Source organism: Saimiri boliviensis, chromosome 1 (genome assembly GCF_048565385.1).
Source record: "Saimiri boliviensis isolate mSaiBol1 chromosome 1, mSaiBol1.pri, whole genome shotgun sequence".
Lineage (NCBI taxonomy): Eukaryota > Metazoa > Chordata > Mammalia > Primates > Cebidae > Saimiri > Saimiri boliviensis.
Genome location: NC_133449.1, coordinates 62,872,469 through 62,899,402, shown reverse-complemented (window position 1 = coordinate 62,899,402; position 26,934 = coordinate 62,872,469). Strand labels below are relative to the sequence as shown.

General features: G+C 41.4%; 1 protein-coding gene across 1 annotated transcript in view; it reads right to left on the bottom strand.

The window, feature by feature from the left end:
• The window catches only part of TACR1 (tachykinin receptor 1), a 155,247-nt gene that overhangs the window by 60,299 nt on the left and 68,014 nt on the right, over positions 1-26,934 (bottom strand). Inside the window, exon 2 of the mRNA XM_003922565.4 lies at positions 1,631-1,825. Coding sequence (XP_003922614.1) covers positions 1,631-1,825 — 195 coding nt within the window. The remainder of the gene's footprint in view (positions 1-1,630; positions 1,826-26,934) is intronic.

Sequence of the window (26,934 nt, the reverse complement as noted above, 5' to 3'; positions counted from 1 at the left end):
ATGGCTTGTGAAGCTGTGTTCTTTCTCCCGCTGAGACCTTGCTCAGGCTTGTAGTTTCATTTGAAAGAATAATTTTCGATGTCTCCTAGGCTGAGCATTAATCCCCCCACTGCTTGATCGATTAAATCCCACTGTCTGTGTCTGGAAGGCGATGTCTGAGCTTTATGTATTGCTTTCTGGCAAGCTGCATTTCCATGCTCATTTCCATGCAGCAGGATGACTGTGTGCAATAGGCTTTCAGCCGTCAAATCTTGGGGGGAATGACAAGCATGGTGTCTCATTTTAACCCAAGTTTAAAGGTCTCATAATTATACTGCTATCTGCTGAATTTTGTTCATGCCTTTTGTATGACATTTAATAGCTTACAAGGTGAGAAGACATTATCTTGTTTGATCTTCACAAGAATTGTTTATAGGAAGCAGAGCTCTGGTCACATGACTAGTTACTGGCAATCTTGTAATTAAAATTCAGATCTTTTGATTCTAACACCAATGTTCTTTTATGATTCACATAAAAAGCCTGAGATTGGAGAATTATAGTGGGCTTTCAAAAAGATCCACATTATCCATGTGCTCTGAGTCCAGGAAACTAACTGTAATATAAATGTCACATTGTGGCTCACTCAAGCAGAACAAAACAAAGAACATGCCATTTCAATATTGCGTCGAGGATGAGAAGTCTTGGAGAAAATTGCTGAGATACTTTGAAAAACCCTAAATGTGATCAGGCAGGCCCCTACGTCCCATCCAGAGACCTGTAACACATAAGCTCTTAATGCCTGGCCTGGCCTTCCCGTCTGTTTCACCTGCATATGTCCTATTTTTCCAGCTGGAAAATCCTGGGTGTAGGTGTTTTATTTTGGTCCTCCACAAAGGGGAATCTTTATCTCAAGATCTTTAAGTGCAAGTACCTTATTAAGGAGAAGAAACACCAGTAGGAAAAGGGGGACAGTGGCATAGAGGAGGCACAGCGGCCAGTAAAGGGCAGCCAGCTACCACTGGAGATTAATCCCACAAGGAAAGCCTGGACATGATGTAAAACACAAACCACAGAGACACCCTGAGGGGTGAGAGATGGGTGTTCAGATGCCAGCTCTCTGCAGTCATTGTTCTTTTTTTTTTTTTTTTTTTTTTTTTTTTTGCAGTGCAAAGTGAAAGCAAGTTTATTAGGAAAGTAAAGGTATAAAAGAATGGCTACTCCATAGACAGAGCAGCCCCTCAGTCACTTTCGAGAGCTGCTGGGAGTCAGGGGTATTTTCCCACCTTCCTGCATCTGTGCAGGAGGGAAGAGCATCATTCTGAAGCTTAGGAAAAGGTTCCTAGGCAAAGAAATGCAGATCCCAGCAGGGTAATGCCTCTGGTAAAGGCCCGAGGGATATGGCTCTGCTATAACAGGATCTAGATCTTACACTTCAAAAATTACCTTTCAAATGCTCAGAATGGTATTTGGGATACGTAGTCCCCTGATAACTGTGGACATATCAACCTGATATGAGGGTGAATGTGAGAAATGCTTGCAGATACACATTAAATCTGTACCAACAAAAGATTATGGAAAGAAAGCATAAGAAGGAGCTTGGACGGCACCCTGCACCATGGTTGCTTTGGCATGGGGAGTCATCTCTACTCACACTTTCTCATAAATCTTGTTGGGATGCTCTGGCCATTCGATCATGCACACGACTCTGCTGGGCATGGTTTCTGTGGTTGAGTAGTAGCCCTGGGGGAAGGCCAGCAGGAGAGCCAGGACCCAGATGACACAGATGACCACTTTGGTGGCCGTGGCTGACAGCCGGGGCTGGAGGGGATGGATGATGGCCATGTACCTGGAACAGACAAGAAAGAACAAAGTTCTGATTTGGTCACCAGAATCTGCATCAGAGATTCCATGTTTTTTTTGTCAATAAAGACATTCATGGACACCCTTTGATTCCTGATGATTTGTACAATTATTCTCCAATTCCTTTTCTGTATTCTGTACTTAGGCTTTATGATATGGCATACAATGCCAACATGCATAAGAAAAGCCAGCTAGGTTTTTAAGTATTTCAGAACCCATCTAGCAACATTCAAGGAGAGACATTTTCACCATTAAAATGCCCATGCTGGGGACAGGACGGCCAGGGAAAGGTAAGTGAAATTAGAAAAATTGGGACTGTAAATTTATTAAGTGTCAAGACTGTATTTTATTCTTTTTGGATTAACAGATAATGGTGATCAGGATAGTAGTTGTTTTCAGTCCTGTGTGATATTATAAAAGGTTAGCAGTCTTACTTCAGTTCACACAATTTGAAGGGAAATAAATGTGTCTCTGTGACAAAGCGTTGGCCTAAAGTCAGCAACAAACAACAGCTCCTGGAGAAAATTTCATCAATTCTTTGAGCATCTAGGAGTCAGTGTGTGGCTAAGTATACATACTTCATGAGGAGAAAGACAGCCTGCGCCTGCTGAGGCAGATACACTAGAGTACACAAAGGGCCAGTGTGGATGACACCTCGTTGCAGGAAGAGGGGAGCACAGTGAATGATGACTTCATATCTGGAGCCATTTCTCCATCTCCTCACTGCTGGGCTCTGGTACTAAACAGTGTCATCTGAATGAATGTGTCCACCTGTTTGTATTTGTGCACAGCCCCTGAGATGTTGCCGAGATGTGAAGGATAAGTATTTCATCTCAGCCTTTCATGTCAGTTACAAGCACATCAATTCTGCCTCTTTCATTTTAAAGGACATCTCTCTATGCATATTTTACTTGCAAAGTTTATAGCTCTATACCTTAAAATGAGCATTTTTTAGAGAGAAGGAATGATATCTTATAGGGTCTTTGGGGTTTAAATATTATCTGACAAAATCTCAGAATCACACATTGATTCTCTGACAGTCAGGTGTTTCTGACTTCCATGGGACAGAATGGTCAATGGAGACTTCAGAGATGAGCAGCCCAGCTGTCAGCTGGGTCCATTTCATTCCACACAATTCTTTTGCTGTATTTTTTGAACTCCTAGGATCTCTAGACCAGAATTGGGGCCAGGGTTACAAGTAAAGCAATTTTATTCAATGTGCACTCAATAAATTCCCACTGGGCACCTGCTGCGCGTAGAGCACAGCATTTCCTTCTGGGCTATGAGCTTCTAGTTTCTCCAGGAAGAAAAGGTGCATCAATAAGCAGCTCAAAACACAGCAGCAGGATAAGTGACCTCAAGCAGTAATTGAATCAATACCTTAGAGTCTTAGGGGAGCTGTGGAGACACTCAAGCTCTGAAATGGCAGGTGGTCTACTGGAGGGGTGCTGGATTTGGGGTGAACCTGCTGAGCATCCTGCCCCAATGGCAGGAAGTGTTTGGAGCCTTCTTCTTTCTCCATGTTAGGATTAAGCTCTGTTTGCATGAAGGCTTCCTTGAGCATCCTTTTATCACTGCAAACTTCAGAAACTTTTCTCTGCATTTTCATGCTAGGGACCTGTGCTGTCCTTCCCTGTTCTGTAAGGGCCACTGAAGGTGTTTAGTGTATAGAGTCTGGCTGCTAGGAGGACACTTCATGTCAACCTTTATATTAGAAGTCACAACAACTCCCAGGAAGACTCCCAGGAAGGAAACTCCTAGAGACTCTTCCTTCTGCATCTTTTCGAAAGTGGGTAATGATCTTAACGTCAGGGGAGAGTGGAATTATAGGAAGGAACTTGGAAAAGATATGATGGTGGGGTTGTGTAGTAATCTATAAATCTCTGATTCTGTTGTTGGTACAAAGCCTATCACTCAAATGCTGTCTGAAGGTCATCAAAAGGGCGAAAACAGCTCTCAAGATGTTGCAAATCAAACATTGTCTGTTTTCTTTAGGTTACTCCAAAAGGGCCACAACTACTATCAAGGAAGTTCCAGGACACCATAGACTAGATGAACTTCCATCTCTGGAGTAGTCTCCTGAAAAGGACCCTGAGAAGTGTTGATTTCTCCCCTGGACCTATGTCTTCCTTGATGCCTGACAGTGGCGGAGCCCCGAGTCCTCTTCTTCAGTCATGGAGTGTGATGGGTGGGGGAAAACTCAGAATCAGAGCCACCAACACATGTGAGCCTGTTTAACCATTATTGTTGCCGTCTTTCCAATTCAGTGAAGGGCTGGACCCAGATGGTCATGGCCAGAACCTCTTTGAGTGTTTGTATGAAAACTGTAAGATTGCTTGTTGGATTATTTCCCAAAGTCAAACTGTTTTCCCCCTACAAAGCTGGAAAGACAGCCATGAAGATGCCTTATCTCACCTCCAGCACTGCAAAGGCTCCCATCCTGACCGGCAGCTGTGCATTCTCAGGCTTCACAGGAACTCGAGGAGGACGCTCAGGGGAGAATGTGGTAATTACATTGCCCTCTTTTAATATTATCACAAATGCAAGATTTTAACTTGTTCTGCACTCAGGATAAATGCTCAGTTGTAAATAAACAAATCCTAACACCAATCCCCATGCTCAAATTGGTGATACACCATTCAGAATCTAATGTGACTGGGCTTATGGGGGATTACATCAGCATATTGGCATTGTAACTCCAAATGGGTGGCAGAGAGCCGTATTTTATCTTTATTGCAAAAATTGCAATTTGGGAACCCATTTCAGTGAACTCTCTGCCGTTCCTTGAGTGTAGGAGCCATTTTAGTGACAGATGAAAGTAATACCCACATAAAGCCAGAGAGAATAAAAAAGATTGCCTTTAAAAATGTGCATGTTTTCATTTGTTCAAAACAGAGGTATTTATGAATCTCTCTCCCTCCTTCCTTCCTTCCTTTCCTCTTTTTCCTTCTTTCTTCTATCTCTCTCTTGCAATCCTCATTTCTGGGACTTGTTTAACATTATTTTTTAAAAATTTATTCCAAAGCTAGTACCATTCGGATAACCTGTACACAGATGGATGAATATTTTCTTTCCTACCCCCCATTCTTAGCTTGGAGCCATTTACATACATTTATGTATTTATCTGGAACCACTCTGAGCAATTCTTGCTTATTTGGTTATAAGATATTACTGAGCAAGTGCTGCAAGCCCAAGGAAAAGACATTCAATAAATATTTATTGACTGCACCATGCTCACGGGACTCTTAAGGTAGTCAATGAAACGTCTTTCTGGTTTACGCATTAATCATCAGGCTGCCAGAGACAGGTGTCCAGAGGCGTGTGCGATGTGGATTACGTTCTCTACTTCAGGCGGTTCCAGTCCCACCTAGGGCTGTCAACTCTGATTTGAATTGTATGTGCCCTCCCAGCTGAGAAACCTGAGGTGTAGCCTTCCTCTTGCATAATGATGCTTTATTAAAAGAACTTTCTGCTGCACATTTCTTTTTTGTAGGCAGAGTGAAACTTTTATTGTGGAAAAGAATTCCAATCCTCTGACAGGCGACAGTATCTTTATAACTTCCTCCTATACCAGTCCCAAATCACTCAGCAGAGAGAATGTCTTTCCTCTACCGTGACACTCATACTGCAGGGCCCTTCTTCCACAGTCTTTCTCATCCAATTCCAGTTCCTGTCCTCCCTTCTCCCCACTCATTCCTGGAGTGTTACAAGTTTCCTTTAAGGGGCCATATTTTCCTGAGTTCAGATAAACAGGGTGGTAATAGCTGAGAGTATGGCTGCTGTAGTCTAGTTTAAGGGTTGACAATTTTTTTTTCTGGGAAAGAAAGCCATTAAATATATTGAGTTTTGTGATCCATACAGTTTCAGTTGTAACTATCAAACTCTATCTTTGCAGTGTGAAAATAGCCACAGACAGCAAGGAAACTGTTGGGCATGACTGTATGACAATAAAATTTTATTTACAAAAATGAGAGGTAGGCTGCATTTGGCTCCTGGCCCATAGCTTGCTGTCCCCTGGTCTGGTTTACGGGAAGGAGGAGCAGGAGGAATTAGAACCGCAGGAGAAGATGGTGTAATCTTCAGAAACACTCATTACCTTTGGCAGACTAGAACTCATTGCTTAGATAACTCCTGTGTCCCACAAGCAGTCAGTAAGGTGGCCTACGGCCAGTCACGACCCAGAATCACATAAAGCTCTGGTTCTTATGTGAGCACAGTGGTCAATCTGGGATGTTTTCCCTCCTCCATCCTTTCCTAGCTGCTCCTGTTTCTTTTCACAACTTGGCATCATGTCCTTGTGGCTCGGTTTGATGCCCTGCCGTTACTGCTGTGAAGATCTCCAAACCTTGTGCTGACCAGATTTCACTTTATTTTCAATTTTCTTTTCTTTTTTTCTTTGGAGACAGAGTCTCAGTCCGTCACCCAGACTGGAGTGCAATGGTACAATCTCAGCTCACTGTAGCCTCTGCCTCCTGGGTTCCAGCGATTCTCATGCTTCAGCATCCCAAGTAGCTGGGATTATAGGCACCTGCCAACATGCCCAGCTAATTTTTTTGCATTTTTAGTAGAGAAGGAGTTTCACCATGTTTGCCAGGCTGGTCTTGAACTTCTAACTTCAAGTGATTCTCCTGCCTTGGCTTCCCAAAGTGCTGGGATTACAGGTATGAGCCACGGTGCCAGGACTCTATTTTTCTATTTGCATATCCATCTCCTCTTTTCACCCTCCACAGGTCCTCACCCTGCCCAGGTGCCCAGGATGTAGTAAATATTCAAGGAAAGTTTGGTTGCATAAATGATATCTTGGCACATAGCAGTGGCTCCATAAATGCTTGTTGAGTGAAAGGAAATGTAGCAGGAGAAACACATACATGTTATACCTTTATTCCTGCCAGTCTGAACACACGTAAGACTGATGTGAGAAGTATTGCTTTACAAAACAATACTTTTGTAAAGTATTGCTCAAAATGTTTTCTGTCATATAAACATCCAGAATCATCCTGCAGGAGTGACCTCACTGGACCTGGTTCTTCAGAATTTTTTTTATCTCTTGACATTAAGCCCTTAAATAAGGCCTCAGTACCTACTCGTTGACTAGCCTTTATGTTGACTATATGTTGGGAACTGTGCAGGATTCAGTCTTTCTTAGTTTTTTTTAGCTTTTATTGTAGGTTCAGGGGTACATGTGCCAGGTTTGTTCTATAGAGAAACTCATGTCACAGGGGTTTGTTGCACAGATTATTTAATCTCCCATATTAAGCCTAGTACCCAGTAGCTATTTTTTTGGCTCCTCTCCCTCCTCCCACTCTCCACCCTGAAGTAGACCCCAGTGTCTGCTGTTCCCTTCTTTGTATTTATGAGTTCTCATCATTTAGTTCCCACTTATAAGTGAGAACATGTAGTATTTGGTTTTCTGTTCCCCTGTTAGTTTGCTGAGGATAATAGCCTCTAGGTCCATTCATGGTCCCACAAGAGACATGATTTTATTCTTTTTTATGAAATAATTTTATGTGTAGTATTCCATGGTGTGTGTGTGTATATATATATATATATATATATACACATTGTATGTATATATATATATACATTGTATGTATATATATATATACACATTGTATGTATATATATATACACATTGTATGTATATATATATATATATATATATATATATATATATGTATATATATATACATTAAAAAATCCAATCCGTCATTGATGGTAAGTTAGGCTGATTCCATGTCTTTGCTATTGTGAATAGTGCTGCAATGAACATATCCATGCAGGTATCCTCATAATAAAAAAATTTATATTCCTCTAGGTGTATACCCAGTAATGGGATTGCTGGGACAAATGGTAGTTCCGTTTTTAGCTCTTTAAGGAATAAAAACTTAAATGTGAAACCTAAAGCTATAAAAGCCCTGGAAGACAACCTAGGCAATACCATCCTGGACAAAGGAAGAAACAAAGATTTCATGACAAAGACACCAAAAGCAGTCGCAATAAAAGCCAGAATTGACAAATGGGCTCTAATCAAACTTAAAAGCTTCTGCACAGCAAAGGAAACTGTAACAGAGCGAATAGACAAAAATGGAGATATATTTGCAAGCTATACATCTGACAACGGTCTGATATTCAGCATCTATAAGAGACTTAAACTAATTTACAAGAGAAAAAATGTTAAATATTTGCCCATTAAAAAGTGGACAAAGGACATGAACAGACAATTTTTAAAAATTGCATTTTAGGTTTTGGGGTACATGTGAAGAACATGCAAGATTGTTGCATAGGTACACACATGGCAGTGTGATGTGCTGCCTTCCTCCCCATCACCTATATCTGGCATTTCTCCCCATGCTAATTCTCCCCAACTCCTCACCCCCTACTGTCCCTCCCCTATTTCCCCCCCGACAGACCCCAGTGTGTGATGCTCCCCTCCCTGTGTCCATGTGTTCTCATTGTTCAACACCCACCTATGAGTGAGAACATGCGGTGTCTGATTTTCAAACAGACACTTTTTAAAGAAGACATACATGTGGCCAACAAGCTTATGAAAAAAATCTCAGTATCACTGATCATTCAAAAAATGCAAGTCAAAACCACAATAAGATACCATCTCACGCCAGTCAGAACAGCTATTTTGAAAAGTCAAAAAACAACAGATGCTGGCAAGGTTGTGGAGAAAAGGGAACACTTACATATTGTTGACAGGAGTAAATTTGGATTCTGTCTTTCTATATGGTATCACTTTCTGGCTCTTCTTCTGAACAAATTGCTCCATTCATTCTCCATTTCAGGGAGCACAAAGTCTTTTGACCTGAGGTCACTAACATTTCATCAATTGAGAATTTCTTCCAGGATATTTCTTTTATCATCAAAATCCAGGGATGTTACTTAAGCAGATCACTTGACCAGCATTCTTACCTATTCAGCTAAGCTCAAGCTCACAAAGCTATAACCAAAGAAGCCTTTAGCAGCCTGCAGAGATGACACAAAGTTCACCTACCATTAAACCATTTTTATTATTAATTAATTACCATTTATTAATATTAGCAGCAGAGCCCCTTGCATTCTCACTGCTATGTTGTGCATAATTCTAAAAAGCATGAGGTTTTGATCTCCAAGCCCAATGCAGATTCACAATATCATCAGTGGACTCACTTCAAAAGGTGCCAGCTGACGGCAAGGGCGCCATCGACAAGACCATAAAAAATGGATGAAGACAGATCTGAAGGCCTGTGACAGTTTAGGGTGAAGTGAAGGAGGAGATGCAGTTGACTGTTGTTTGAGTTGTCCTTTCTCATGTGTGACCAAAGAATGACCCATATAGTTCAAAGAAGATTCAGAAATAGAGTCCTTGAGCTGTTAGGAAACAAAATACCTGATGTAGGAGCTAATGAGAGGAGGTGATTTCAGACCCTGGGAACCTGACAGCCTTCTCTAGATCCTACTTCCTATGCCACTACCATCTGTAGAAATTTTATTCCTCCTTTAAATGTGGGTCAGAACCCATCTCCTTCAAGAAAACTTTTTCGATTGTTAAAAAATCTCATGGAGATTATCATAACCACATTCTATTGAATACCCTCTGATACTCCTGTTAGCTGTGCTCCCTTATACAACTGTCTCATTTTATTTTATAGCAAGGCAATCAGCGCTCTTGTTCTATCCCATCACTAGAGGGTAAGCTTCCTGAGGGCAGGGATTCTGTTCACGTATATTTTTATCTTTTGGGAAACCTACCAAAGAGCCTTATACAACTGGTAAAAGTTTGCCTGGATATGCCAGTTGATGTTTGACCAAAGAACTCTATCTTCATTCAGCAGCTGCAAGCTGGCGGCTCCACTTAGGGCATTCAGACTAATATTAAAGGACAAGATTACAAAGGGACAGACACAATTCTGGAGTATTCTTTCCACAGTGAACTCCTTAAAGCTATTTTGGAATGTTAGGCACTACATCAGGATTGATAAAATGTCCTAGTCGACCATAGATTGAAGGTGTCCCCTAAGCAGCCCAGGTTAAGCCTTTTGATTTTTGCAGAGCCAGGGCTACCATAAAAGTGCATATGACTAAGGTCTGATGTGAACTAAGGGGAAAAGACAGTGAAGGTCCAAAATAAGTATAATATTCTGAGTGTTTCTGCTAGCAGGTGGGCCAGTCAGTAAGTATTGGGAATGAGAAACACTAGGAGTATCAGTTAATCACTGGGATCCTGGCATTCACAATAAAATGCTATCCCTCAGGGGTGGGACTAGGGGTGGGAGTGATTGAAAAGAGAAACGATAGCAAGTCTGTAACGCAATGGAAGGTGAGTAAAGTAACACACCATTTCGTTTCCAGCTTGAGGGCTCCTGTCAAGGATTGGCAGAAGCTACTTGCTAGCTCACAGCATTTGTAACTACTGCTTTCTTCCTATATGGCATCTCATGCTTGCATTTAGGACTCACTCCTGAGACTGTGCTGACATGTTTGAGACAAACACATTCAGCAATAGCTATCCCCTGGGCCAAAGGCTGATGCCACTGGGACAAACTAGATCCTTGGTGACATTGACATGTTTGCAATTTAGAGTTAAAACTTAGGTAGTAGGTGTGTGGGGACACATGAGAGACTCAAGATTATGGACATTTGACTGGGGAGGTGATATTAGGACCACATTAGCTCTAGCGGAAGAGTAAGAAAAAAAGAGTGGTTTGGATTATAATGTCTTTGAGATTTTAATTACTGAAAGGGAAAGGGGAATTGCACTGATTGAACTTCACGGTTTTAGTGGAAACTTAATAATGGAAAGAATTTCAAATTTAAGGCATCTTTAAGATTGTTGGCACTGTGCTTTTTGACCTTTGCTGTCACTGCAGTATTGAGTAATCTTCTCTGGCAAGCTAGTTAGGTAAATGTAGTTGGCTGTAATCTTAGAATTATATTTCATCATATGCAGTGTGGCCTTGATATTAAGTTATTAAATAATTAATACTCTCTCCGACCAATTTTGAAGTTTTTGTGAGCAACGTCAAAGATGCATTTCTTTTAGCTTTTTGAAAATACATAATAAATTGTTGTTGAATGGATTTTGCATCTTCCCAACCCATCAAAATGCTAAATGTTTGAGGTGATGGATGTGCAAATTACCCTGATATGACCATTACACATTGTATACATGTATCAAAATATCACATCGCACCTCACAATTATGTACAATTATTATGTGTCAATTAAAACAAATAAAAACCAATTTTTTGAAATCTTAAGAAAATGATGCATTTCTTGGAGGGCTGGATCGTCCATTCCATTGGGCCTGGCAGGCTATGTAAAAACTGCTGCAGTGACTCACAAGTATATTTAGTTTTCCTGATTCTCTGCCATCCTCTTTCTCCAAGTGATACACATGTTTTCTGGGTGACCATAGGCTTGACTTTTACTTTTGGCAGCAGGACACTTAAAGCAGAGGCACTTGGGGCCAAAGGGAGGGGTAGGAGGGAGAGGATATTTTCCTGCCTCCTCCTCACTCAGGGTAGCCTCTCTTCTCCCACAGATCTTTTTTATTGGATGCACAAAGGCAGAATCTGTGGGCTGAGATTGGCGTGAGGTGAGTGAGACACAGTGCAAGTGAAGAATGTGAAGAATTAAATCCTGTCTTTATTTAAAATTTTGATATTTTATTTATTATAGATTTTTGTGTATTAAGTTTGATATCTTAATTTATTGTATTAAAATATTATTTGTCTTGATTGCTGAATTTTTGGAATTTTCTTAGATTTTGTACCCCAGGTAAGTGCCAGACTTGCCTCACCCTAATCCCAGTTTTGAAAATGTCTCCTACTGAAGTACAGCGGGCAGGAGAATCACTAATCAGATGAAGGGTCCTCAGACGCAGGTGCTCAGCATTATTCAGTGCTCCTGCCCCTGCCAGGCACCTGATGTTCCAGTCTGTTGTGCTGTGTCCTGTTCCTGCACCCACCACTCGGGGTGGCAGGCTCAGCAGGAAGCCCATAACAGTTTAAGAAACATGGAAAGATGCTGAGTAATCCTGCTGTGGAGAGTATGGAGATCATCTGAGTACCCTTGCTATAGTGATTTTGCTTTTTCTTGTATAGTGTAAATCCACAACTGTTTATCTTTGATAGTGCTTTCTTAGTTAAAAAAATCTTTTGACAGCAATAAGTTATAATTTCAAAGAAGCACAGGTCAAATGAAAAAATTCAGTACTGGATTTCCGCTTTTCATGAAAGTCAATGATAAATGTGTAATTTGCACAAAATGATTTTAGATATTTACTTTTTATCAGGCCAAAGCATTAATCATTGAACCTGTGAAAACCAAAAGACACACATCTGCTGAAGGAGCAGCAGCATGTGCACCAAAAGTTAGTTATTTTAAGACAATGGTGCTTAAAGACAGTTATTTAACCTATGCAGGGAAAATGGTGCATTTGCTCGTCATTCTGTGATGCATGACTTTTCACTTAGAGTAAATGACCGTTTCTCTAAATTAACTTCACTCATTTTTCAATTCCAATGTTTCTTGTACATGTACAAAAGGTCGAGTGATAGCTATTAATATGTTGGCTCAGGTAGCAGAAGAATTTGGCAAATAGCTAAACGATTCTAATTTTATGTAAGTGTCATCAGATTTTTCAAATAGAAAATCAGTTAATTTCAATAATGAATCAATTTTTAAAAACCTAATTCATAGGTTTAAAGTTTTTGAAAGGTGAAATAATGGACATTGTGAATGTTATCATGAGCCCATTTCAAAGTTCAACAGTGAAGTTAAATTGATTTGTTTTGGTACTAATACAAATATACTGTGGTAAAAATAATGTGCTTACTAAATTAAGAAATCCATAGAACAGAAATGTACTTGTAATAGGTTGTGATGCACATAATTTGCAACTATGTGCAAATAAGCTGTGATATCTTACTAATTGAAAAAGAAGCTGTAGTTGAAATTTATAAAAAGTTTGTAAGTATACAGTAACTGAACTAATTCATTTTGGGTGCTTTTTTTGTATGATGAATACAAAAGTATACTACATAGGATTTTAAAAGTGTTTGAGCCTTTGGCTATTTTATGAATTAACCTAAGTAATGGTACCAAACTTTTTGTATATGAATCTTCAAAGTTTTATTTACATTTTGTTTAAAATTAGTTAAAAATTGTCAATCGAAATATTTTCAATGGAGTACTCCTAAATTTTTAACTTCTGAAGCTATTGGCAAGTTCCAATTTCTCAATACAAATCTGCAAACAAAAAGACATTAAAATTTATTTCTATAAAAGCCACAGACAAACCACACAAAATAAAAACTGAAAGCTCCTATGGGGTGCACAATTTGATTTTGAAATTCTTGAATTGCTCTTAGGAATACTTTGATTAGAGGAAATAATCTTTTGATAGATCTCTTGTTTTTTTAGTAAATTGCCAGTATTCTCTATCAGAATAAAGTATAAACTTCAGAAAATTTTACTTCTCACAATTATGCCGTGATTAAATTAGACAAAACACTAAAATGAAAGAGACAACCTGTCAATTAAGATAACTTAGTTTCATCTCTTAAATCTAACCTTCTGTACCTCCATGTTGCATTCTGGCTAATTTTTTTTGGATCTGTCTTCCAGTTCATTGACTCTCTTCAACAAGCCTAATCTGCTATTAGATTCATCCACTGAGCTCTACATTTCAATTGTTATTATTGTTCATTTTTAGAATTTTGATTGCTTATTTAAAAAAATGTCTAGTCATTCTTTGTGATTTTTACTCACTCATATTTTCAGGCTTCTTTTTTCTTTCATTATACATTATAAACATAATTTACATTTAGTATCTCTGTTAACACTAATAGCCTAAGTCTCTAGGTTTGCTTCTGTAGGTTCTCACTCATGGTGATTTCTTCCATTATCTGTTTTATGCTGACTGCATCCTGCTTATTTTCTTTGGAACTGTACCTTTGAGAATTCCCTGATTCCTGGCTTGAAGGTGGGTTCCTTCAGCGATGATTGCCAGAAACCTGGGAATACTTCCAGACTGGGACCACTGTAAACTGTAGTTCAGAGTGAGGTTTGTTTTAGACCAACCAACTGATATGAATTTGGTCTGTATCCCCATGTGAGGATACTTTTTCTGCTGCAAACTCTCAGAAGAGATTTTTTTGTTTGTTTTCTGTCAGCAGCACCACGGTTGGAGAGGCGCAATTTTCCTTGCAGCTGTTGGCAGGCTAGGCATTCATTTCTAGTTCTCTTTTACACGGAGGATGTAGCTTTTTGGTTTCCAAATTTAAGAGAAGGTAGCCTATTAGACAACCCACCTTGGACAGGTCCTAGGCTTTGTTTCTTGTCCCATACTACATCAGGCAAGGTCAAGGTCAAATGCCTTTAAGACCAAAGCCAGCTTCATTGCTGTCAATACTTAGAATTCCTGTCATTATTTAAATTTTGACTTGAGCATATTTTACTTTCTTGCAAGACAATGAATGATTTAAGAAGAATTTTTTTGTATGTGGTATCTTATTCAGTGGTTTTTTAAAATTTAATTTCAAGAGCAGCAATCAAGATATCTAGTCTGTCACTTTGCTACTGTCTTTTTTATTTTTCTTTTTGTTGTCTAATTATTTCAAGTAAAAATTTAAACAATACAGGGAGATATAAAGAAAAAGCTTCTCTTTGACTTCAATCTTTCGGAGCAACTCATAATTAATATACTGAGCACTTGGTAAGTGCCAGACTTCATTCTATGTGCTTTCTTTGCATTAGTTCATTTCATCTTTCACCAGGTCTTTGAGGCAGGGTAATGTTATAATCTCCATTTTCCAGATGAGGAAATTGAGGCACAGAGAAGTTAAATAACTCATTTATTAAGTATTGGAGCTGGGTTTAAACTTAGCAGTCTGGCTTCAGAGCCTTTGCTTTGCTTTTTATCAAGGTACTGTCAAGGACCCTCACACCCACTGCCAACAATGAGTGCAACCATCTTTTCTCTGAACATACAAACATATATATCTGTCAGAGGTATCTGAACCAGAATAACTCCATCTTGAATAGGAGCTGGGTAAAATGAGGCTGAAACCTACTAGGCTCCATTCCCAGACAGTCAGGCATTGTAAATCACAGGATGAGATAAGAGTAGACACAAGATACAAGATACAGGTCATAAAGATCTTGTTGATAAAACAGGTTGTAGTAAAAGAGCTAGCTAAAACCCACCAAAACCAAGATGGTGAAGAGAGTGACTTCTGGTCGTCCTCACTGCTACACTCCCACCAGCACCATGACAGTGGCACAAATGCCATGGCAATGTCAGGAAGTTACCTTATTTGGTCTAAAAACGAGAGGCTTGAATAATCCACCCCATTAGCATTTAACTAAAAAATAACCATAAAAATAAGCACCAGCGGCTAGGCGCGGTGGCGCACGCCTGTAATCCCAGCACTTTGGGAGGCCGAGGTGGGTGGATCACGAGGTCAAGAGATCGAGACCATCCTGGTCAACATGGTGAAAGCCTGTCTCTACTAAAAATACAAAAAATTAGCTGGGCATAGTGGTGCGTGCCTGTAATCCCAGCTACTCAGGAGGCTGAGGCAGGAGAATTGCCTGAACTCAGGAGGCGGAGGTTGCGGTGAGCCGAGATCGTGCCATTGCACACTCCAACCTGGGTAACAAGAGCGAAACTCTGTCTCAAAAAATAAAATAAAATAAAATAAGCACCAGCCACCCTCGAGGTTGCTCTGCCTTTGGAGTAATGATTCTTTATTCCTTTACTTTCCTAATAAACTTGCTTTTACTTTATGGACTTACCCTGAATTCTTTCTTGCACGATATCTAAGAATCCTCTCTTGGAGTCTGGATTGGGACCCCTTTCTGGTAACATATTCATACTTTTTCTGGTACTGCTTTTTAACTCACTCATTCAATAAGCCTTATTTAACCCCCTTTTTATATGTCAGAGAAAAGCTCAGTATATTCATGTTCTGTAAGAGTGGCTGTCTCTGGAGAGGGACACGTGATAATGAAGATGCGACTTGCTGTGTGCTCCAGAGGACTCACAATGCATGAGAAGCATGAGCAGACAGGAAGACTTTTAGGCCTGGGTAGGGAGGTCAGGAGAGTCTCAGCGGAGGTGACATTTGAATTTGACCTGGAAGTTGAGCTGGCACACACAGTCTATGGAGAGCTGTGTGTAAGATACTTTCCAGGAGAAGGCCGCAGCATATACAGAGGCCCAGAGAAGCAAAAAGAAATGGCTGTTTGTAATCATTTTCAACGTTTTGTTAGGTGCTTATCAGGAGTCAGTGTTGCATCTTCTGTTTAACTGAATCCCCATGGCACCTGACCGGGCACAAGAAAGCTCCTTAGTAACTACTGGCTGATTAACCTAATGATCCCTTTCTTCTTTCTATAAAGAATGCAGCAGGCAGAGATGTTGACTCCCAGATGTTGATGAAGAAACAAGGATAGAGGATTGAGTGAGGAAGGAGAAGCTCTCGCAGGCCTCTGCTGGTGAAGTGCTCAGAGAGGACGCTGGCTTTCAAGGGAATACATGAAGGATGCTGGGACCAGGCCTGCCAGACACAGAGCGAGAGAGAAATGTGCTCTCCAGAAAGTAAACACTCCCCAGATCTGTGCTTACAGACCACCCTGTGACCTGTCTTGCTGGTGATGTAGGACTTCCTTAGCTTGAATTCTCTGGCAGTGGAACCCCTGCTGCCTGAATAATGCCTTTCCTCTTCCCATAGGGCCCCCCAGCACAGGACGTATTTATTTCCCTCTCCCCATTGCTCTTGCTTATTGCTTTTTAAGCTACTTAATCTCTCTTAAAGTGATTTCTTAGAATCCTAGTTTTCTTATGCTGAAATCAGGATTGATAACATTTGCTGGGCAGTGTTGCTGAACAAAATAATACGCATGAAGGGAATAGACAAAGTCTGCTGCGTAGTAGGCACACAACACTTGTTCACATTCCCTTTCCTATCTTTGTAACTTCCAGAGGCTATTGCAGGAGTTGCACAGGAGGAGAAGAGCACTTCCCCAAGTGAGAAGTGGTCTCTTTCCAGAGATTCAGTGCCTAGCTTGAACCCAGGGTACCCAGGACACCAGACGCTTAAACTCTCCGTGCTACTGGCTGGATCCAGTGCCCGGCGCCCAAAGATACTCAAAACAGCAAAAGGCCAATGAGGCAGTGGCGTCAGCTTAATAGCTGCTGTCAAGGATGGAAATACTCAATTTATAACTTAAATAGCGTTTCATGAGATAAAGTAAATTAAAGTAGAATTCTTCCTCCCTGTAGTCCCTACATGCTAATTTCATACAGACACTTAAGCATGACAATTGCTGAAATTGCAGACGGGTAAAGGGGGCACAACACCCAGCTGTTGCACATTGGACCTCCTCCAGAGCTTGCTGGAACTAATTGCTTCCTTGCAGGAGGACCTTAAGACCCAGCTTTCCTGTGGAGGAGGAGCCTGATTCACCCTCTCCCACCTCCCCTGTATTTTCCACACTCCCTTTGGAATTCTGTTTCACCACCTTTTTACAAATCTCACTGCTGAGAATGGTTGTTGGAGGCTCGCCAGGGACACCAGGAACTAGTGGGTCACGGTCAGAGGATGAAGCAGCACAGATTGTGAACGTCAGGATTGCACAGGAGGAGAAAAGCACTGCCCCAAGCAAGAAGGAAAGGCATGGGGTGGGCAGGGGTTGGTGGAACTTGGGCCTTGTAGAAAGAAACCTAGGCACATCATCTCACAGGGCACAGCCCAACCTCCGCGTCTCCAGAGCCCTCTGTGCAGCTCTCACTCCGGCCTTCCTTCCTGCCCAGTGCTGTGGCTGCCCCCTTGGGAAATGTGGGGAAGAGGTCCAAGGGGCTTGGCCCTTACTTCTTCGTCTTCATCAGCCCACAGTAGAGGACATGCTGAACACACACTTATTAGTGCAGTGTATTAACAAAAACAAAAACTCATCTCCCAAGCCACCTGAGTCAGAAAGAACAGAGTTCTAGTTTTCTGTTTTTCTGTCACTGACAGGTATGGATTTTTGGCAAATCACCTCCTCTTTGAGTCTTAGTTTTCTTCTTGGTGAAGAGTTTCTGCAGATGTTTTGTAAGGTCTGAGAATGAGTCCAGGGCCTGAATGATGGTGGAGCTGGCCTGCCTTCTCCCTGCTCCGGCAAAGCCAATCCACTCTGTGATCCCTGCCCCAGCTTACAGCACCTTTGAGCCAGCATCTCTCAAAACCCCCTTACTCTCATCAGAAACGGCCAAAGCCATAATAGGCACTTTAACTTTTCCATCTGACCTGATTATTGTGAGGATCAAATAAGACAAAAGTTACGAAATTGTAATTGTTACCTGAGGCATTTTTAGGAGCCTCACCAAACACACATTTAGGCACAGGAAAGAGGAAGAAACTCCTGATGGTGTATCAGGCCACATTCAGAGCTCCAGGAAGAATGTCTGGTAGACTACCTAGGGAATCTGTAGTGCCTACACCTGGCTTAGGCTTGCGGGGGGTGCTCAATCAGATGAGGATATTCTAATAATCAGTTTGTATGCTCCCTTGACCAGGGTTTCAAAGAGAAATTGTTAGGTCAATGGTATCGCACTAGGCTAGAAGCAACTTGAGTCAGGGATTGGAATTAGCATGAGTGTTCCTTGTATATTCATGGTACGTGGAACCTCAGTGACCGTGTAGGCTGTTAGGATGAGGAGGGGGATTGAAGGCTGTTTGGTTCAGTCCCCTCACTAGACACATGAGGACAGTGGGGCCCAGAGAGGCGGCGTGAACACTCAAGGCGGAGTCCGAGGCCAGGCTGTGCTTGAAGTCAGGTGTGGCTCCAGAAGGACTGGGGAAGAAATCAAGCTGAGGGAATGGGTGAGGGTTGTCTTGAAGCTGCTTTTGCACAATACTTACATAAAACTGGAGAAGTGTCAACTGTCCATGTCAGAAAATAGGAGGGAAGAGCTGATGCAGATGGGAGAGAACTAAAGCTACTTTTGGTACCAACGCAGCTTGAGGCCCTGGGACTCTCCTACTCTTCCCCACTAGGTGTGACCAGCTGCACATTTTTAGGTAAAGGGAAAGGATAGCAAGACCTGGGTCTACACAACAATGAACCCACCCTCGGGACTAGGCAGCCCCAACCTTGCCTCTGCCAGGCTCCCGTGGCAGCAGAGGGGAGGAGAAGTGCTGGGGCCTGCCTGGGCCATGAATGTTCCTTCACTACAGAGAGGCATCTTTCTGTACCTCCATCTCACACACAGACTTAGAAGCTTAGGAAAGTGATTTCTAGCAATAAACTTATTACACCAGCTTCTGTTTCCACAGAAAGCAATTTGGAGGGCTGATGGAATTTATTAAAATCGGATTCTACTTACAAGAATAACTGTACACAGAAAAGATCGTGATTTATGCCAGCTTTAAAATGCCCTCTGAGGGGGGTCGTGAAAGGACTCAGTTTCCCACTGTGTCATGAAGGGCCCTCTGACCTTGCAGGGCTCTTTCTGTGCCTTGGTGACAGGTGTCACAAGCAGATTAAAGACATTTATTTGAACACCTTCAGTGGCTTCGTTTCTGTTTCTTGGTTATCCAGCTGGCTTTGAGGCTTCCCAACATTTTCTTTCTTTCTTTTTGACTGCTCTGAGTGGTTGCAGGCTTCCTGGGTGTCTAGGCCAACTGACAGAGATGGCTGTGGGCCATTTCAGGGGCTATTGTCTTAAGGGGAGCTGGATAATTCATATTCCAGTGGCTCCTGAAATTTCACCTGGCCCTGCCACTGAGTTGGGCACCCCGCCTGACAGGTAGCAGGATGGTTTGAGTCAACAGATTTGATATGGCCTTTTTTAACAGAGGGTGCCAACATGTAGAAATAATTTTCTGATTTCCAGTAATGTGCAGAAAATTACTTCTCTATCCTTCAAACTTTTCTCTTCATTATTCTTACCTCACTAAGGTCCATCTTTAAGGAACAATTGAGAATGATGTGGGATGAGAGGTGGGATGGGGCCCAGGAAGGGGATGGGATAGAGGAGTCTAGTGAAACATCTGCAATAGCAGTGGTTCGACTTCCAGCTGCATCAGCTAGCATTTTCTTTCAGGTCTCATCCACTTGCATTCATGTATTTCCAAGTATCCAGTGGCGTCAATGATCATCCACCCACCCCCCACCCGGAAAGCAGTGCCTCCCTCAAATTCTCTGATACTTTTTATGTCAGATGTCCATTTACTGTTCTCAGATAGGCTATCTAATCACTGTCTAGAGCAGAGCCAGGTGGTGGCCCACCTCAACTTCTGTTCTCTCCTCTTCCTCAGTAATGAGACCCCAATTTGAATCAGATAAATTCTGAAAACTACCCTTGTGCCAAAAAACAAGTAATATAAATGATGGCTGTATACTTGCACCTTTAGAAGGAGATAAGACTGCTGTTCTGTCCTACTAAGCTGGTGAGCTCAAGTCTTGGCCTACATACCAATCTCCAAACACCCCTGGTGTTTTAGGGGACACTGGATCTTCCTGCGGCCACTGGACTTCAGACAAACCCAGCATTTGCATGTTTCTGACATCCTTAGGATCTCAAACAACACATTCCAGGTCTTTACAGAGCATATTCAAAAGGCCACATTTTCTAATAGAAAGATCAGCTTATTTTATTCCACTTCTACAAGTTATTTAAAATTAGTATTTGTGAAATAGAGTTTTTATAAACAGAATCCTAGATGTATAGGTAGATTGGCCAAGTATGGTGCTCCCTCCAATTTCCTGCATCTTCTAGATCCAAGAGAAAAATATTCCTCAAATCCAGGTGTCTAAGAAGACTCTTTTGTCCCTAGGCTATTACCCAGCCTAGGATCTTCCAGTGCTTGAGATATTTAAAGTGTCTTTCTCCTTCCTATACTTATCTACTTTCTCTACACTCTTAGATCTTTATTGTGTTTCTTTGTGATGGCATCTTCGGCATAAGGCATTCCAGAGTTTTGAGCATACAGTGGTAGGCTTCATCAGTGCTGCCCAGGACCTATTTACATCCAAGACAGCTCAATAGCTTCAATGGGTAAAACGGCACTGACTCTGAATGCCAGGAGTGAGATATACTGGGAAAGATAAACTTTTACCATCACATTGTCTCTTGACAACAGGTGAGGAGATCAGGGTTCATGGATATGCAGAAGTTGCATGGTAGAGATGGAACCCCCACCCATCAGTTCTACCTGATTTAAATTCTCCACTTTGAAAAGGGTATGTGAGTTTCCCACAGTGCAGAGGCCCAGCAGGAAGACAGAGGACCGGGAATGGCTCTCAGTCACAGATTTTAGCATTGCTGCTGTCAATTATTTATCTTCCCTATCTTGTATGTGCCAGGTGCTGTGTACCACGAGATAGTTCCACTTTGGGCAGATTAATGAGTGAAAAAACTCATTGAAACTTTGCTTTCTACCCATGACTAAAACTACCTAGCCTGGACTCTTGCCTTCTTCCCAAGGAAGGTGGTGGCTACTCAAGTATTGTAGGAATATGCTACCGGGCTGAAATGATTCTTTCTCATGAAGAAGTTCCATTTTCTTGACTCAAAACTGAGAAAATGTTTGAACAGGTCCATCCCAGCCAGGTGGGAGTGCCACCCAGTTGATGTGGTTGTGTTCTGATGAAGCCTTCGACAAACTTCTGCTGGGCTGTCATCATTTCAAGGATTGGAGGATTTGTCTCTCCTGGCTCTGTCCTCATTGGTCACTTCTGTGGTCTTGACCTATGGCTGGGTAATAGCCTAGATACTTATCTACTCATTCATTCATTCATTCATTCAAATACTGAGTACCTATCAGAGCCAGGCACTATGGCAAGAGCTAAGATACAGAGGAAGAGATCATAAATACCACCCCTTCTCTCAGGAAGCTCCAGTCTTATGAAAGTAATGAATAACAATTAAATAAACCTACAAATACATGTGCAATTACAACTGTGATAAGTCTTATGAAAAAGAAATGTCATGAAAACATGCAACAAGGAGATCTGGGCAACCTTGTGGTCAGGGAAAGATTCTGAGGAAATGACATTTGAGTTGAGGCCTACAAAGTGAGCTGGATTTGGTAGGTGAAAAGTAAACTGGGGGTGAGGTCATTCCAGAGAGGGAGCAGGAACAGAATATTCAAAGGCCTGCAGTAGGAGAGAGACCAGCACATTGAAGGGCAGCAAGAGGGAAAATGATGTAAGGTGATAATAGTTTATATCACTGGGTGCTCACTCAGTGCCAGGTACTATTTTAAGGGGTTTACACACATGGAATTGTTTAATCCTTACAACAATTTGTAAAGGCAGATGCTGTTATGATCCATAATTTAACAGAGGAGAAAACTGAGCCATAGAGAGATTAAGAAATGTACCCAAGGTCACATGGCTACTAAGCTGTATGACTTTCCAGGTAGCCTAGTTCCAGAGCAGTGATCAGGGTGGGATGGGAGGGAATGAGAAGCCACTGCATGCTTTCAAGGCAAAAAATGGGGTGGCTGGTCTCACACGCTAAAGAGTCCATTCCAGCTCTCTGAACTCTGCTGGGTGTATGAAGACCTTGGGGTCATCTTATACCCTCTGCCTCCAGTCTTCATGATGACCTCCCAGGTCCATGTAATCATGAGGCCAAAAGAAAGTATGAATGATGCTTAGTTCTGCAGTCCCCAGCATCCTGCATCCTCAGAGTTCTGGAGCTCTGGGCCTCCAGAGGAACATTGGAAAGGATCAGGCTGCTGTAGGTTTAGACGATGCCTCTGCAGGCATAAAACAATCTATCTACCAAGTGTCCTTGCTCTGATGGGAAAGATGAGCAGTGGGTCCAAGTTTGTCTGTGCTCTCCATGCCACTGTGACTGCCTCTGACCCCGAAGAAGGAGCCTCAGAGGCCACAATGGCTCTGCACTCACAGATGGGCTTCCCCACCTGTCATGCATTTGGGGAGGACTTGATCACTCCTGCCAGGTTAGTACTCGGAGTTATCTAAGGAACTATAAAAAATTTAGATGTCATTGTCCCTCTTTAGACCCCCAAATCAGAATTTCTGGGGCAAGGCAGTATTTTTGAAGCAGTCCCCGATTAAAGCAGATCACTTCTAAGGTCTCTTCTTGCTAAAAAATGATTTTGTTTTTCCATTCATGCGTCAACTAGCGAAGAGTTCAGCGGAATCAGACACAATGCTAAGGTACTTTATATATCTTCTATTGCTTAATGCTCAACCCAGCACTCTGAGGTTGATAATATTATTTGCATTTAACAGATGAGAAAACTGAGGCTTAGGAATTTTACTTGGATTATTCAATGCCTTTCCCTTAATAAATTTTGGAGTCTGGATTTTAATTCATTTCTCTAAAACCTGCCTTCCTCCTGCTAACCCAGGGATGGACAGACTTTTTCTTAGAGTCAGAAGCAAATAGTCTTGATTTTGTGGGCTACGTGGCTGTTTTGGTAACTACTCAACTCTACCATTATACAGTGAAAGCATCCATAGGCAACATGTAAATGCATGAGTGTCTCAATAAAACTTTATTTATAAAATAAATAAAGGATGAACAGATTTGGTCTGTTGATCATAGTTTACTGAGCTCTGTACTAAATAGTTAAGGTATTAATTAAGGCTTCTAAAGGAAAGGGAAATGAAATTAACATTTGTTTAAGCATTCAATATGGGATATTTAACAAATGAGGCTATCCAGGTATCATGTAGACTCTTCATAGTTATCATTTCTTAGTGCTCCATCAGTCAGGTGTTAGAATCCATGTTTTATCCCTAAGAAAACTGAGGCACAAAGCAATTAAGTCATTTGCTTAAGGTCACACTGCTAGTAAGGAATTTGGGGAGAGGAGAAATTTGAACAGGCCTGTCAGGCTAGGGTCAGAGATCAGACAGGATTTGAGTCCAGGCGATCTGACTTTAGTTTCTGTGATTTTTCAACTAAAATGAGAGCGGCAAAGGAGAATCTATGCTGCCAGTTTCCCTGCTGCAGCCACGGATGTATAGCTATGCACATGATCAGTTCCTTCGGAACACAGGCTTAGCTGTCCTTTCTTTGCTGCTCAGTGTACAGTGGCATCTTTCTGTGCTCTTAAGCCACTAGGTCTCTCCATAGAGAATCAGGAACTGTTGTATAGGATATAGAATATGTCAGAGCTTTATTTTCCCCACATATAAACAAGTAAATCATCAGTGTTCAATATTCTGGTAACAAAGTAATCTCCTTCCTGTTGAGCTGAAGATAAGGGATTTGAGAGTCTCCGTTGGGGAGAAATAAAAACCCGATTTGTAAGTTTATTTGAGACACAGCCAAAATACTAATGTCTCATTTAGAAGGGGGAAAACAGTGAGGGGAGGCGTGAGGAGAGCACCGGAAAGATTTGACATCAGGTAATGCAATAGCCTTGGTCAGTGTCTTCAGCAAGACGGGAATAAAAATGTAGCTCATTAATTCTACATGTACATCCAGGTTGTTAACAGAGAGAGGAGACATCGTTTAGAAATCTGCTTTTGTTTCTTTTAAATCAACATGTTTCCATTAAAATGGAAATCGAAGCCTCATCATATGAAGCAGTCATTTTCTGGGTACTGTATGATTACCTCTATCTTTCATGGTCATAATGAGAATGGAAATACTCACATTCATCCATTAGCCTTTGCAAATTACAACTTTCAGTTTCTGAAACTAGATTTCTTTCCTTAACATTGAACGTAGACACTATGTTTAGGGGTAAGAGGCTGGGTGGATATAAGTACATACCTTCTTCCCACTCAAGTTAATTCAGAAAGGCAAGGGGTAAATGAAAATGAGGGTGGAATGCTAGAAATGGCAGAAAAGTTTTTTTTTTCTTTTTGAAAAAAGAGCAAAGGCAGGTTAATGTACACTTGGAAAAATGATTTTAAAAGTCAGTATGAGGAAAAAGGAAATCAAATTCGTCTACAAAATTTACACAAGCAGATCATGTGAGGCATGTGCTTAAAATGAGCAGTGGATGTAGTTGCTTTTGGCTTGGGTAGTTCTTGGCTGGTCAGTTTCAAGAGGTCCTGCCAGGGCTATTCCTGGGATTCTGCCAAAGCCAATGCTGTCATCTCCCTCTGAAGACTCAGAGTGGCCCCTTAAGAAGCCCTCCTCTAGGCCAGATCATGCCTGTAATCCCAGCACTTTGGGAGGCCGAGGCGGGTGGATCACCTGAGGTCAAGAGTTCAAGACCAGCCTGGTAAACATGGAGAAACCCCATCTATACTAAAAATACAAAAAGTAGCTGGGCTGATGGCACATGCCTGTAATCTCAGCTACTTGGGAGGTTGAGGCAGGAGAATCACTTGAACCCGGGAGGCAGAGGTTGCGGTGAGCCGAGATAGCGCCATTGCACTCCAGTCTGGGCAGCAAGAGCAAAACTCTGTCTCAAAAAAAAAGAAAAAAAAAGTCCTCTTTGAGGTCTTTCTTGAATCCTCTCCATCATTCTATGTTGAAATTAAAATGCATCCTGAAGGCATGCTGTCCAGTGGCTTTATATCTTGTCTGCACAATGAGATTGTAAGATCCTTGAGGAAAAGGACCAGGTTGCATGTTAATTATGCATTCCTTGTGGTGTCTAGAATGATGAAAAGTTCAGAGGACTCAGATATCATTTGAGATGTCTCTTCCTGGCCCTTCCAATGGTCGGAATAAATTTGATTCAATTTTATAATCTTGATAAAACTCAAAGCCCTATCTATGATATGTGAAAATTCTTATGATCTTTCTTTTCATGGTTCCCATTGTGACTAGCTCAAAATACCACAGACTATCTTTCTTTTCCTTCTCATTGACATGGTTACAAAACACACTCTTTTATAGACTTCCATTAAAGCTGGTGAGTTTAGTAAGAACTGGGAATTTAGAGACCTCAGGAGGGTCTCATTGGGCAACTCATATAATCTTTTCAACTCTCTCTCTTACTCTCTTTTCTCCCTCTAGAATTGCCTCAGAAGCTAGAAGTCATTCTTCCTTTAGTGTTCAGAATCTTCTAGCTCTTCCAGTTTGCAAATCCACATGTATATGGTCTCAGCAGAACAAAGCCAACTCATTAACAGGACCCACCATCCTCAGAAAATAGCTGGATTTTTCAGTGTTAACTTTTCCCTATTCCATTGAACAGAAATTGTTGCCTCTTCAAGGTAAAACACTCCCTAATGAAAGTGCTTTACAACACTTATAACTTTATTTAACAAGAGGAAGCTCAAAGTTGCCAGGTAGAGGGAAGCTATGTGGACTCTGGAAGCCTTGAAGCTTAGGAGCATAAGAAGTACAGCTCTGTCTGGTTGGCTTAACCACATTCAGGCAAGGAGGCAGGAAATGAAAAGAAGAAACTCTAATGATAGTTTCTTTTGCTGTGCAGAAGCTCTTTAGTTTAATTAGATCCCATTTGTCTACTTTGGCTTTTGTTATCATTAGCATGAACAGGCAACATACAGAATGGGAGAAAATTTTTGCCATCTACCCATCTGACAAAGGGCTAATATCCAGAATCTACATAGAACTTAAATTTACGAGAATAAAAACAACAACCCCATCAAAAAGTGGGCAAAGGATATGGACAGATACTTCTCAAAAGGAGACATTTATGCAGCCAACAAATATATGAAAAAAAGCTCATCATCACTGGTCATTAGAGAAATGCAAATCAAAACCACAATGAGCTACCATCTCATGCAGTTAGAATGGTGATCAAAAATTCAGGAGACAACAGATGCTGGAGAGGATGTGGAGAAATAGGAATGCCTTTACACTGTAGGTGGGAGTGTAAATTAGTTCAACCATTGTGGAAGACAGTGTGGTGATTCCTCAAGGATCTAGAAATAGAAATATCATTTGACTCAGCAATCCCATTACTGGGTATATAACCAAAGGATTATGAATCATTCTATTTTATGTTGAGACACTGTTCACAATAGCAAAGACTTGGAACCAGCCCAAATTCCCATCAATGATAGACTGGATAAAGAAAAATGTGGCACATATACACCATGGAATACTATGCAGCCATAAAAAAGGATGAGTTCATGTCCTTTGCAGGGACATGAATGAAGCTGGAAACCATCATTCTCAACAAACTAACACAAAAATAGAAA